At 38.4% G+C, this 14,453-nt stretch overlaps 1 protein-coding gene across 1 annotated transcript in view; it reads left to right on the plus strand.

Moving 5' to 3' along the window:
- Nucleotides 1-463: 463 nt before the first annotated feature.
- The window catches only part of NDUFV2 (NADH:ubiquinone oxidoreductase core subunit V2), a 37,132-nt gene continuing 23,142 nt past the window's right edge, over nucleotides 464-14,453 (plus strand). Inside the window, exon 1 of the mRNA XM_026495996.4 lies at nucleotides 464-677. Within this exon, the coding sequence (XP_026351781.1) occupies nucleotides 624-677 (54 nt within the window). The 5' untranslated portion in view covers nucleotides 464-623. The remainder of the gene's footprint in view (nucleotides 678-14,453) is intronic.

Here is a 14,453-nt window from a genome sequence, read left to right on the forward strand (position 1 = left end):
TACTCATAGCCAATCTTGTTTCATTTATATCTCCATTATTCTGAAGCAAATTCCAGCTACATTATTTCACCCCTAAATACGTCAGCACACATCTCCAAAGCAAAAGAATGGCAAACAAGGCATTTAGCGTATACCTCACTCAGTGGCAGTCTTCTGCATCTTCAATTCTATAACTTGTAAAATATGATTTACAAAGGGTTACAACGGATTTTTTTTTTTAAGTAACCACGATAAAAAAAAAAAGTAGGTGGTTAAATCCCCAAAAGGCTCTCCAGGAGGGAAGCTCACCCCATAAATCCAGATCGGCGTTACATTCCCTAGAAGCCCAAGGCACAGCTCATGGACTCTTCCTTTCAAGGTTGAGACCCCAGTCACAGCCTGTGGGACCCAGCCTTTTATGGACCTGGCTGGCCTTCGCCCCGCCCCTCCCTGGGAAAGTCTCCGCCCACTGGGCCCCAGCAGTCACCGCAAGCCTCCGTGCGTCCCCGCCGCCTCGTCCTAGGGAGCTGCGCGCCGCCCTGGACTCCCTAGGCCTGGGCTCGGGAGCGCGCACGTCGTGCGTCCCAGGCTCGCTCGGGATTCTCGCCTGGTGCCGCAGGGAAAGGCCAACGGTTTGGTCCGCCATGTTCTTCTCCGCGGCGCTCCGGGCCAAGGCGGCTGGTCTCACCGCCCAGTGGGTAAGGAGGTTCGGAATGAGCCCGGGCACTGCCGCTGCCCTTTTCTCTTTCTCGGTGTCTCCTTTTGTCGTGGGCACACGAGAGCGCTGGGCTCTGGACGGCCTGCAGGCGGCGGCAAGGACACTGCGGCCTTCGCCCTCTCCCAGGGAGGCCGCCACAGCTCCACCGCCAGCGAGAAGCGCCGAGGGAGGGTCGCAGAAGTAGCTGCGGCGGGTGCGTGGCCTCCCCCACAGGACTAGGAAGTTTACGCCTAATGTGGTCAAGGAGAGGAAGAAGGAGGGGCCGTCAGGTGGTCTGTTTGTTGCTCTTTCGCCCTAGCGCAGAACATAGGCCTGGCCTGCGTCGGCCAGATAGGTTTCTAAGACCCCCGCCCACAAAGGAGGCACCTTGCCTACCAAGCCTGGTGACCTTGTGGCTGTCAGGTTGCAGCGCACTGGAGAGGACTCTGAAATTGTAGGCACTGGCTTGCGTGTTGAAAGCTTAAAGAGCGTTTCCTTGGGCGAAGAGGTGTTTTGATTTAGTGAAGATCGTATTTTGCATGTCGGAAAAGTTCAGTAAATAATCGTATCATACTAACTTTGTGAAAGAAACTACCACAAAGACTGCACCCAGAAAGATTTTAAGAGATTGAATGGGGTTCTGAGATCCAAGTACATGTCCTTATTTTAGGCAAGGAAATTCAATCTCCGGTCGAAACACTCATTCAAGTTAACTTAGAAATGGTGACTCCAGGAATGACGATTATAACAGCATTTACTGGAAAGAAGCCTTTTTTTTTTTTTTCCTAGCAGTAAAATAGAACGGTTAAGTCAGTTCTTAGCAGAAGACAGGGAGATAGTGCATAGTAGTATAGAGTAGTTCAGGGCTTTAGAGTTAAGACCTGAGTTTGGATGGTGATTTCACTGCCTTTTCTTGCTTTGTGACATTGGGCTGTGATTTCTCTCACCTAGTTTTCTTGGTCATAAAACGGAAGGAATATTCCAATTTGCAGAGTTTAGTCTTTCAGTAAAATTTTGAGGTCCTACTGCACCGCTGGGCTGCAGATAACAATGTGGATAATAATAATAGGTAACATTTGGTGACTAATTTCTATGTGCTAAGCACATTGTTAAATATTTATATCTAAATCTCATTTATGAGGTTGGTACTGTTATTTACCCATATTATGGATAAACGGATTTAGACAATCCCTGTTCTTGTGGAGTTGATAGTCTCATGTAAGAGAAACTTTGAGGTAAATATCATACAGCGTAAGAGTACATTGTTAAGAGATATGAGTAAGGTCAGTTTGGTTTGAAAGTGGTATAAGATTTTTCGTGGAGGCAATACTAACAAATTGGTGATAATGTCACATATATTAGGGAGAATATAACAGGTGGAAAGGACAGCGTAAGAAAAGGCTATTGATAGTTGGCAAGGAAAAGCTTGGTGCATATAAGAAGCCTCAAGCAGTGTTGCTGGACTCCACCGTTGGAAGTAAGGTGAATCCAGAGGTGAAATAAGAGAGGTGCCCAGATGTTGGAACTCCTTGCATGCCGTGCCAAAGAATTTGGCTTTATCTTAGAGGCAGTGCTGAGCCAGTGAAGGATTTTAAAGGAGCAGAGGGACAAGTTCAGGTTTCTTTGTATTGTATAGATGGCTGGATGGGAATGAGGGAATACCTTTGATCAGAGCCAGAGGCGGAGAGACTAAATATATGAGAGACTTCTTGCAGAACCCCAGGTGAGAGGTGGTGAGGATCAGGCCTTGTCTACTAGTAGAAAGGACAGAAATGAGAGTACAGATAGGTTTTAACTTCTTCAGTTTTTGCGGCAAAGGGTTATTAGAGGTATACATCGAAAAGCAGTTTAAACAATGGAAAAGAATATCCTCAGGTAGTGGGAGAAAATTTCAATCAAGTCTTATGTTAGTTTCTGCAGCTTTTTTTCCTTTGTACAAATATTACCTGATTAGTGTGTACCCAATAAATACTTGTAGAGTTCATGAATAAGTCTAAGGTTTTTTTTCTTTTTTTTTCTAGTTTTATTGAGTAATTGACAAATCTCTGACGTTTAAGGTGTACAGCGTGATGGTTCGATTTAGAAGTTTAATTTTATTACACGAGTAATACATTGTAGAAAAAACATAATATTGGAAACAGCAAACAGAATAAGCTCAAAAGATAAAAATTACCCATAGTCTCATCAGCCTGGAAATTACCAAAATGTTAACATTTTTGTGTCTGCAATTAACAGGCCTTACAGAATTTTTTTTTTGGTAAAATTGGATGGTATTGTTCACATTGTTTGGTAGCCTGTTTTTTCTCACAAAACATTTTGATCTGCTTTCCTTACCTGTAAACATTTCTGTACTGTCATTTTTAATGCTGTGTGGCATTCCATTGTGAGGATGTTCTATAACCTATGTAACCAGGCCCTTCTAACCATTTTCAAATAGAATATCAGAATGACCTAGGAAATATCAGGAAAAGTGTATGAGGTCCCACTAATAAAGTTCCTTTCCTTAAAGAGAAACCATTAAGGAAACAATTTGCATTTTCAAAGAAATTGCTTATTTTGTTATAATTTCTATTGTACTAGCTAACTGCCAATTTCTTTAGCTACAGACTTCAGTTTATCATTGCTTTAAAAATACCCATAACTTAGTACTGTCTAGAAGTTCCTACAAGGGGCGCCTGGGTGGCTCAGCCAGTTAAGTGTCTGCCTTCGGCTGAGGTCATCATCCCAGGGTCCTGGGATTGAGCCCTCCATTGGGCTCCCTGCTCAGGGGAGAGCCTGCTTCTCCCTCTCCCTCTGCCGCTCCCCCTGCTTGTGCTCTCTCTCTGTCTGTCCCTCTCTGTCAAATAAATAAATTAAAAAAAAATTAAAATAGAAGTGCCTATAATAGTGTGACATTGAACCGTATTTCTTTTTTTTTTTTTTTAAGATTTTATTTATTTATTCGACAGAGATAGAGACAGCCAGTGAGAGAGGGAACACAAGCAGGGGGAGTGGGAGAGGAAGAAGCAGGCTCATAGCAGAGGAGCCTGATGTGGGGCTCGATCCCATAACGCCGGGATCACGCCCTGAGCCGAAGGCAGACGCTTAACCGCTGTGCCACCCAGGCGCCCCTGAACCGTATTTCTTAATCTCTTGGAGTCTCATTTTTCTTTTCTGTAAAGTACGGTAATACCTTATTTAGTGATTATCAAGAATTGCCTAAAGTGAATTATGGAGCAGTAGATACTCAGAATAGGCTTATTCTCTTCTTCAGTAATTTTCCATGGCTTTCTGTAACGTCGACGTCACTTTGCAGGTCATCACTGCCTCATTCCCAAGCCAATGCTTAGTTCAATAAAAGTGGGGAGTTGTGGCATTTTCAGACACTGTATTTTCAGCTTTAGAATTTTGGTTCTATTTTATAGTTTCTATTTGATTTTTTTCGTTCATTGAAGATATATGTATAGATAGATATATATCTATTTATGTCCTCAAGGATGGGTTTAGCAGTTTTGAAATTGTTGCGTGGTAATCTCCATTGATTGTCTTTTTTCTTGAAAATGGGTTGTTTTGTTGTTGTTTTTTTATGTTGAGTAATTTTGGATTGGATCCTGGGCATTGTGAACGGTATGTCATAGAAACTCCAGATTTTGTTAATTCCTCCGTTAGTGTTTTTTTGTTGTTGTGACAGGCTGTTAACTCAATTGAACTTGAACTATAACCCAACTCCCTTGTGGGCAGTAACTCAAATATAGGTTCAGTTCTATTAGCTGGGCTGCTTGGAGTTGGCCCCGTGTGTATGCATGGTTTGGGGTCAGCCACAGAGTTTGGGGCTTCTCTGGCTCTTCCTTTTCTTGGATTTCCCACTTTCCCATGCCTGTGGTTGTCCCAAACTGTCCTGTGATTGTCCCAAACTGTCCTGTGGTTCTTCAAGCCATTAAAGCTACAGGTTTTCTCTTGGGGTTTTAGCTGCTCAGAGCAGGATTAACAGGGGTCTACCTTCAGGCTAAAAGAAGTGAAGTGTAAAGCAAAAAACCTTCATTGGCTTCATCTAAGTATAGACTCCCCTTCTGTGTCTGCCTGCATTTGGTTGTTCCACAGTGCCTTCAGAAGTGTTTTGGGGTTTTAGTTTTTTAAAAAATAGTTTGTCCAGAGTTTATAGTTGTTAGTGGTTTGGCCTGATAATATCTACTCAGCTACTCTACAAGTGGAACCTCCTGTGGTGGCATTTTTCTTTCTAAATATTAAGTTTTGTAGAATGAACTGTTTTCCCATTCCGTTAGAGGTTCTTAAGCCTGATTTTGCAGTGTCCCAGGGTATCTACATTTTGGCTCAAGGACTGTAAAGGAGTTTTGTTTTTTGTTTTTGGTTTTTTTAAAGCATTTATTTTAGTTTTCTATTGTTGCTCTAACAAATTACCACAAACTTGGTGACATAATAGATTTATTGTTTTACAATTCTGTAGGTTAAAAGTTTGACATGGGTCTCACTGGGCTAAAATCAAAGTGTTGGCAGAGCTACTGGAATACTGTAGGGGACAATCTGTTTTCTTGGCTTTTCCAGCTCCTAGAAAAAGCTGCCCTTACTTATTGGCTCATGGCCCCTTTCTTCCATCTTCATAGCCAGCAAGGGCAGGTTAAGCTCTCACATCGCTGAGTCTGCTTCCATCATTTGTGACATAATCTTTTCTTTTGCTCCCTCTTCCACATTTAAAGGGCCCTATGGTTGCCTTGAACCTACCCTGATAATCCAGAATAGGAATCTCCCTATTTTAAGGTCAGCTGATTAGCAATCTTAATTTCATCTGTAACCACTGCAACCATAGTTCTATTTGCTATGCATATTAATATATTCACAGTTTCCCAGGATTAGGAAGTGGGTATTTTGGGGGCATCATTACTCTACCTGCCATGGCCTTGAATACTTAAGGCGAAAGAGAAATGAGCAAATTTTTAATTTATTCAGTGAGGTTCAGCAGGTCACTATCACACATTACAAATTCAGATCTTTACACTGGACATGTGAGCTCAGTCTCCATTTCAAAGATATAAATAGCTTAACTTCCCTTCTTTTTGAACACCGTTTATTATCAGCCCGGTATTTCGGGTAATAAATTATAGGTTCATTGACCGTGTCAGTACAGTTTTCCATTGAGAAACCTAGACTTACCCGCCACTTTTTGAGTCAAGTCAGGAAAAATAGTTGTAGGAAATTTTTTTTCATTCAACAAGCACGAAAGCTTTACATGTTTAAACACCTTTTTCTTTGCCTTATTAGAGAGGGAAAGTGCCTTATATATAGGATACTTTCCTGGGTGTTATCCCATTTTGTAGGTGAGACAGCTGAAGATTCCTAGACAAATATGCCCATAATTACACAGTAGTAGGAGCCTGAACTGGGTTTGTTTGCAAGCCGCATTTGTTTGTTTTTTCTTTTAACTGCTTTTCTAAGTTGTTCAAGCTTACTGAGGGAAATTGGTATGTATGGTGAAGATTTTAATTTAATAGGTGCTATAATAATAGAAGGGTTTGTCAGTGTGAGCAGACTAGGGAAGTGATTGTACTTAGGAAGAGAGCAGAGGGGATAAGAGGAGGTGGTTAACTTTGGTCATGATGGATACAATTTTGTTCCTTAGGGAATATCATGATAGTACCATGAAAAAATCACACAGTTTGAAAAACACAGATAATGTCATGTTCTGTTCGGACGGCTACATTTATAGCAATAATGTTGTACGTATCCTTGATATTTTGAAGTATGGAGTTCCTCATTATCGCTGACTAAATACTCCTTAATATTCTTCAGTACTTCCAAAGATCTGGGTTGGAAAAGATCGTCTAGCATTTCTTATTCTTGGTCATTACATTTTGAAGACCATTCATAAAATCCATCAACTGCATGCTAGGATATAGATACCATATACCCTTAAGTAGTAATTCGCAAATTTGATCAAAAGGATCAGCAGTGATGCTTTAAAAGTACACATACTGAGCTCCTCTGGTCATAGATTTATTAAATTTTAAATAATACATGTTTATTTGAGTACTAGTCCTTAGGACTAGAAAATAGTTTACATTTATACAGCATTTGTTCATGTTTATTTGGTTTTCAAGTTAAACAAAAATTGTGCTTAAGTTTTACCAGTTAATTCTTTAAGTTAAAAGCTCTTAAAATCCCTTAAACTTGAAAATGAATATTCCCTCTTAAAATCAACTTGTAATTATTTAGGGTCTCATCTGTTTTTGGATTATTGAGGCCTATTGCCTTCATGTTAGGGGCACAAGAAGAAAAGATAATGGGGGACTGGAGCGTTATTGTTTAAAGTTCCAATAATAATAATAATAATAATGATAGTGGCCAGTACATGAGTACTTATAATGATACTATGCTAAATACTTTACCTCATTTAATTTTTAACAGTTTCAGATAGGTACTGCTTTGATTTTATAGGTGAGCAAACCTAGGTACAGAGAGGTAACTTGCCCAAGGTTACAGTACTGTAATTGGTGAAGATGAGGCTGAACCTAGGTCTAGTGACTGAAATGATGTTTGGATGTTTCATTTCTATGAAGTATTCCTAGCCTTAGAACACTCGAGTGTTGTTTGTATCCACATTGGATTTTACATTTTTAAAGAGCGCTTTGTTTGATTTGTGGTCAGGATAGACAGTATTGTTGCCATTGATATGGTCTTCTTAATAATCTGTAATGCTCCTATAAAACCTGGGCTTTTTGCATAACTTTTTTATTACATAATTTGGCCAAATTTTGCTCGTTAATTCTCTTATAGTGCTAGAAAAATCATTTAGATTTCTTTAATCAGAATTAGCATTTTTAGTTAAATTATTGGTGGAACTTTATTTGGAAGACATTTGTAAGAGCCCTCCCATGTATATTTGAAAATATGACAAAACTCAATTTTAGTGGTTAAGGCAAAATTAAGGTTCAAGTCAGGCAAACCTATGTTTGGCTTTTCATTTATTTAGCACTGCAATCTAGGGAAATCTTTTTCCTTTGTTCTTTTAGCCTTAGTTTCCACATCTCTAAAACGGGATGATAATAGTACCTATATGGTAGGGTGGCTGGAAGAAGTAAATGAGGATATTTATTAAGTTTGTAGCACAGTATCTGATTCAGAGTAAGCACTTGTATTTATTATCACTATCCCTGAAGTAGGTATCACAGTTACTATTATCCCAGCCATCATCTACTTTATTAAACTAAAATGCACTGAAAACTTTTATTTAAAATGTAGAAATACCTACTCCGAGTGTATCATACACAGACTCTTGGGGGAGCTCTTTGTGTTCTCTGCATGTCTTTGCTCTAGACAGCTGAAAGAAATGGCTTTTGCTTGAGCTGGCAGTGGGGGAGGCTGTAAGTAATAGGCGAGTAGGTAATTGGTGAACAGTGGCAAGAAAGTACAGAGGAAGCCAGTATCACTTTCCCTTTACCTGATGTTTCCCATGTGAGCCGTGACCCCCCTGCAGGTGCACACATATATTACGGATTTAATCTATGAATGTTTGGGGGTAGTGTGAAAGGTATACTCCTTGCCTGAATTGGTTGCTAATAAAGGAAAACACCGATTTTCAGTTGCTCGACCTTAGTCCTGTCTTTCTGACTAATTAGGTTACTGATTGTGTCAGTTCTGTTTTGCAGCTTCCTTATCCTTTATGAATACTGTTAATGTTTGAGCAAACGTTTTAGAAGAAACTAAAAAAACAAATGTAGGGCCCACGAAAGATTCTGTTCTTGGGGAGTGGGTGGAAGAATATAAAATTTAAATTTTTGTCATTTTGAGCTAGTAGTATTGGTAATGCAAATGATGATTAAAAAGAGAAGGGTTAATAGAGGAGACGACTTAGATCCAAAAGGCCTGGACTCAGACCTCATCTCTATCACTAATTGTGTGATATAGGGTTGGGTTACTGTTTCTGAGCCTAAGTTTCTTTAAAAGTAAAATGGAAATAATAATAACTATAGATTTTTGAGGAGTCAGTGAAAAAAAGGTATCCTGAAGTACTTAACACAGAGTCATTCAAGTGAATTCACAGAAAACACTGCCATTATTTGCCTGTTATAAATCTGTTCCTTCTGAAACACTCTGAAAAAAGAATAAGCTAGAATTGAAGTCCACTATTAATTCTGTGCTGTATGTCAAATTATTCTTGTCTATTTAAAAAAAGTTAATTGAATTTTCATTGGAGTTCACTGAATTCAAATGGAATTCATTGAAGTATAGATACTTTAGAGTCTAGTGAGAAACAGACTTTAATCTGGTGAAAAGACTAGACATTAAGGGGAGAAAACTCTGCTTACTCTTCAAATCAGTCCAGCCCTGCTAAGTTGTTTATTTCCAATTCCAACACCAATAATTGGTCTGGAATGCCTCTTTATTCCAGAAACTAAATTCAAATGGCTTATTAAGTAGTGTAAAGATGTTAATGCAGACTTTTCATATCTTACTTATTCCTTTATTGGAAGTGTCTGATGTGGATGTTACAATGAATGTAATTAAGGTGAAGCTCTTAAAGGTGTCAAAAAACAGGGCAGCTTTGAAAATGGCCATGTGCTAACTTGATGTGAATGAGTAACAGTTTATGCCAGTTGAGAAACAATGAGGGCTAATATTTATCAGTTTACCCTATCTTGCTTGTTCATTTTTTTATAAACAAATTATCTGAGCCTTTTTCCTACTATTTTGAAGAAGTTCCAGCTTCAGACACTGAAAGTTGCTCAAATGCTATGCTAATGTATATATATTTGGGTTTTCTGTAGGAACAAAAGCGTGGCATTTACTGTGTTTTTTTTTTTTTGAAAAAAGTTTTTTAAAAAACCCAGTAAATAGCTTGTTTTAAATAGAGGGCATAGGTACATACTTCTCTCTGTAAATGGGAACATGGTGAACCAATGGAGGAGGCAGGTCTTTTCATTTCTAATCTGTCTTCCTATGTATGGATGCATTCCAGGGTTTTCTTCATTAAACTCTCTGATTTCCTAGATCTACTCTATACTTCTAGAGCTCTGATATCATCAAATAGTTCCATTCAAGTGGTTAATAATAAGACCATAACCTTGTAAGCAGTAGCCCTAAGATCGAATGTGAGTTCTACCAATAATTAGTTACGTGATCTTGAGAAGTTTTCATGACTCATTTAAATCTGGAAATAATACCCATCTTTCATGAAAGTTGCGAGAATTAAATAATGTGTAAAAAGCTTAGTGACTGACAGATAGTACTTCTACAATAATAGATAATGATAGGTAACACTAATATAGTACTTACTACATGCCAGGCAGCATATTAAGCACTTTATGTAGATTATCTCTTTTAATCTTTACAACAGTCCTATGAAGTATGTACTGTTATAAGGACAATTTTATAGATGAGGAAAGTGGCTCTAGAGCTGGGCTTTTAACAACTCAGCTGTATTGTCTTTCTGCAAAGAGTATATTTATGGAATATTAAGTACCAGTGATAGATCCCAATTCCCAAGATGTTAGACTGTGGAAAATGTGACTTTTAGAAATGATGAAATTGATCTATTTCGTATTGGTCCCTTTCTACTGTTAGAAAGAGTATTTTGACAATTAGTTTGGTGACAGTAGGCGGGATGAGTTGGACTAGGGAAGAGTTAGTTAGAAAGCTATTAGAGTAATGCACAGACCTGGAATGATGTCTGAAGTGGAGTAGTGATAGAGAGGAAAAGGACTAAAGACAATTCATTTTTAGAAATTGAAATGTTGGGGTGCCTGGGTGGCTCAGTCAGTTAAGCGTCTGCCTTGGCTCAGGTCATGATCCCAGAGTCCTGGAATCAAGCTCCACATTGGGCTTCTGAGCAGGGAGCTTGCTTCTCCCTCTCCCGCTCCCCCGCTTCTGCTCTCTCTGTCAAATAAATAAAATCTTAAAAAAAATTGAAATGTAATACATATACATGGCAAAAAATTCAAACAGTATGCAAGGATATATACATATTATAGTAAGTATAAAATATACATTAAAGAATAGGGGTACAGTGATATATGTTATGGTGAGTCTATTAAATGTATTGCGTATATTAAAGAGTAAATTTCCTTCCCACTCCACATCCTTGATCCCCTTCTTCAGAGACAGCCACTGTTACTGGTAGTTACTTTTGTAGTACCTCTGTATTCATTCTCCGTTTTATAACATTTTCTATATTTTGAAAAATTAGTGGGACATGCAGACTGGTATATTTGTAGATTTTTATCTTCTTGTCAAAAACTGTGAAGGCTCTGGGATTTTACCCTACCTGCCAGCCAACAAGTTAACCTGCTTCGGTCTAATGGATGCCGACTGAGACTCCTGGGTCAGAGACAGACGACTTCATTACTCAGGCCATGTAGGGTAGCATATGTTTCCTGTTCAGATTGGTTCTCCTTCATCCTCACATCCCATGGGAGTGACATGGAGCAGCCTGGGTGAATGCTGTGCATCATAACCGAGGAACCCAACCCCAGCTGCAAGAGAACTTGCCCAGTGTTTGCCTGAGAGGGAGATACCCTCTACAAAAATCCTTGAAAAGACAGTCTGGAACGAAAGCTGTCAGTGGCTGGTGCCTCTGCTCAGGTTCAGAGATGTGCAGAAACCCACACCCATGGAAAATTGTCTACCAGCATGATTACTTCTTCCTCCCCCATTTTAAATAAAAAAAGATTTATAGGTTAATTTCAGTGATGAGAGAGGAGATAGTATTTTCAACCATCTGTAATATACTTTCACCAGAAAAATTGATGATCTTATGTGGATATAAATAATAAAAATAATTATGTGGAAATTCAGGAAGCTATCACCAATCTGTTCTTTGTGACAATGTGACAGTGACTCTTTGTTAGAGTCAGCTAACAAAGCGCAATTTAAAAATCTGTTTAGTTCTTAAAATGAAGTTTAAATCTTCCATTTTTCAGTTATTAAATGTTTTATTCTCATATCAGCTAAGCAAATGTGATAATGCTTTAATAGGTTATATAGTAGTTTCAGAGAAACTTTATTTGAACCTCAAAGCACTCCAGTAAGTAAACATCCCTGTTTTATAGGTGCAGAAATCGAGGCTTAAAAAAATTGAGTGACTTATGTAAAGTTACATGCTAGTAAAAAAAATTCTTTTAAATCTGAAACTCCAGCATTTTTTTCTATGACTTAGCTGTTTTTTCCTGACTGTTTTCAATCAGTAGTCTGTTTTCAAGGATTTGGACTTTAAAACACATAATTTTGGGTAGAAGTGTCTGTGTGTGTAAACTACAGGTCAGCCAGAGAGTGCCTCAAAATAGATTTTCCAGTATATAGCCACCTAGCCCCAGAGACCAATTTTCAAGATTATCTCTGTTTCTTTCTCCCCCCACCCCGCCCCGTATTTTTCATTTTAAGTTAAGTCGTGTGACAGATACTGGAATAATGAGGAAGGGATCAAATATTGACCCAAAACTGAAGCTATTTTAACTTAGAAATTAGTGGTGTTTAATTTGATAATATATAGGGAAGTTGGAAGGATAAATAGGATTAATAGTAGAGGTGGTAAGTTTCATTTTGTACTTGATGAATGTTTTGTTTTATTGTTTTTTAAGACTTACTAATTTGAGAAAGAGATTGTATGTGTGCGTGCTGGGAAGGGCAGAGGAACAGAATCCTGGAGCAGACTCCCTGCTGAGTGCAGAGCTGCTTCCGGGGACTCTATCCCAGGACCCTGAGTCATGACCTGAGCTGAAATTAAGAGTTGTGTGCTTAACTGACTTAGCCACCCAGGTGGCCCTGATGAATGTTTTGTTTTAAATAAGATTTTTTGTTTGTCAGTTAATCCATGCTGCAAAGGAAGCATGGAAAATAGAGAAAAACACAAAAAACAGTATGAAAATAAGAATCCCTTATAATCTTGTTAACATCATAACAACAGACATAAGCACTTCAAATTGTTATGGCCTTCCAGTCTTTTCATTAGTGTCTATATTGAATATAATTGGGATGGTACTTTATGCTTTTTGTTTGTTTTATTTAACCCTGATATTTTCCAGTTACGATTGTGGCATAAATACATCTTTTGGTGTCATTATTTTTAGAAAATACAGTTTGGGGCAGCTACATAATATGATTTTTGTTGGAATTACTAATATTTATTTAAAACCTTTCTGTGTTGGGCTTTTTGGTTGCTTGTGTTTTGCTATAACAATACAGAAAATATATTTCTGTATAAACCTTTATCTTCCTTTTTACACTGTTTTTAGGATAAAATTCTAGATTTAATAAGATAAAGGTGGAAACTTTATTTAGTCTGTCCATACACTATGTCAATTTGCTCTCCTAAAAGGCTGTATCAATTTTTACCTAATGTATAAGCATACCTACTTCCATACACTGAACAGAACTGTTATTAAAAAAAAAAAATCAGTGCTAATTTGATAGCTGGAAATGTTATCTCATTTAAAGATACATGTTTTATTTTTTAAATTTAAATTCAATTAGCCAACATATAATACATCATTAGTTTTTGATGTAATGTTCAGTGATTCATTAGTTGCATATAACACCCAGTACTCATCACATCACTTGCCCTCCTTAATGCCCATCAGTCAGTTACCCCATCCCCCCACCCACCTTCCTTTCCTCAACCCTCAGTTTGTTTCCCAGAGTCAGGAGTCTCTCATGGTCTATCTCCCTCTCTGATTTCTTCCCATTCAGTTTTCCCTCCCTTCCCTCATTGTCCTCTCTACTATTCCTTATATTCCACATGAGTGAAACCATATGGTAATTGTCTTTCTCTGATTGACTTATTTCACTTAGCATAATTCCATCTATGTCAGTGTAAATGGTAGGTATTCATCCTTTCTGATGGCTGAGTAATATTTCATTGTATATATATAAACTCTATCATCTTTATCCATTCATCTGTTAAAGGACAGTTTGTCTATTGTTAACAATGCTGCTATGAGCATTGGGGTGCATGTGCCCCTTCTTTTCACTACATGTGTATCCTTGGGGTAAATACCTAGTAGTGTAATTGCTGGGTTGTAGGGTAGCTCTATTTTTAACTTCTTGAGGAACCTTCATACTGTTTTCCAGAGTGGCTGTACCAGCTTGCATTCCCACCAACACTGTAAGAGGGTTCCCCTTTCTTAACATTCTTGCCAAAATTTGTTGCTCCCTGTCATGTTAATTTTAGCCATTCTAACTGGTGTAAGGTGCTATCTTGTTGTGGTTTTGATTTGTATTTTCCTGATGGCAAGTGATGTGGAGCATTTTTTCGTGTCTGTTGGCCATTTGTATGTCTTCTTTGGAGAAGTGTCTGTTCGTGTCTTCTGCCCATTTCTTGACTGGATTATTTGTTTTTTGGGTGTTGAGTTTGATAAGTTCTTTATAGATCTTGGATACCAGCCCTTTAGCTGTTATGTCATTTGCAAATATCTTCTCCCATTTGGTAGGTTGCCTTTTAGTTTTGTTGACTATCCTTTGCCATGCAGAAGCTTTTTATCTTGATGAAGTCCCAATAGTTAATTTTTGCTTTTGTTTCCCTTGCCTTCAGAGACATGTCTTGCAAGAAGTTGCTGCGGCCGAGGTTGAAGAGGTTACTACTTGTGTTCTCCTCTAGGATTTTGATGGATTCCTGTCTCACATTTAGGTCTTTCACCCATTTTGAGTTTATCTTTGTGTATGGTGTAAGAGAATGGTCCAGTTTCATTCTTCTGTATGTGGCTGTCCAATTTTCCCAGCACCATTTATTGAAGAGACTGTTCTTTTTTCCATTGGATAGTCTTTCCTGATTTGTTAAAGATTAGTTGACCAT

This window comes from Ursus arctos, unplaced genomic scaffold (assembly GCF_023065955.2).
Source record: "Ursus arctos isolate Adak ecotype North America unplaced genomic scaffold, UrsArc2.0 scaffold_17, whole genome shotgun sequence".
Lineage (NCBI taxonomy): Eukaryota > Metazoa > Chordata > Mammalia > Carnivora > Ursidae > Ursus > Ursus arctos.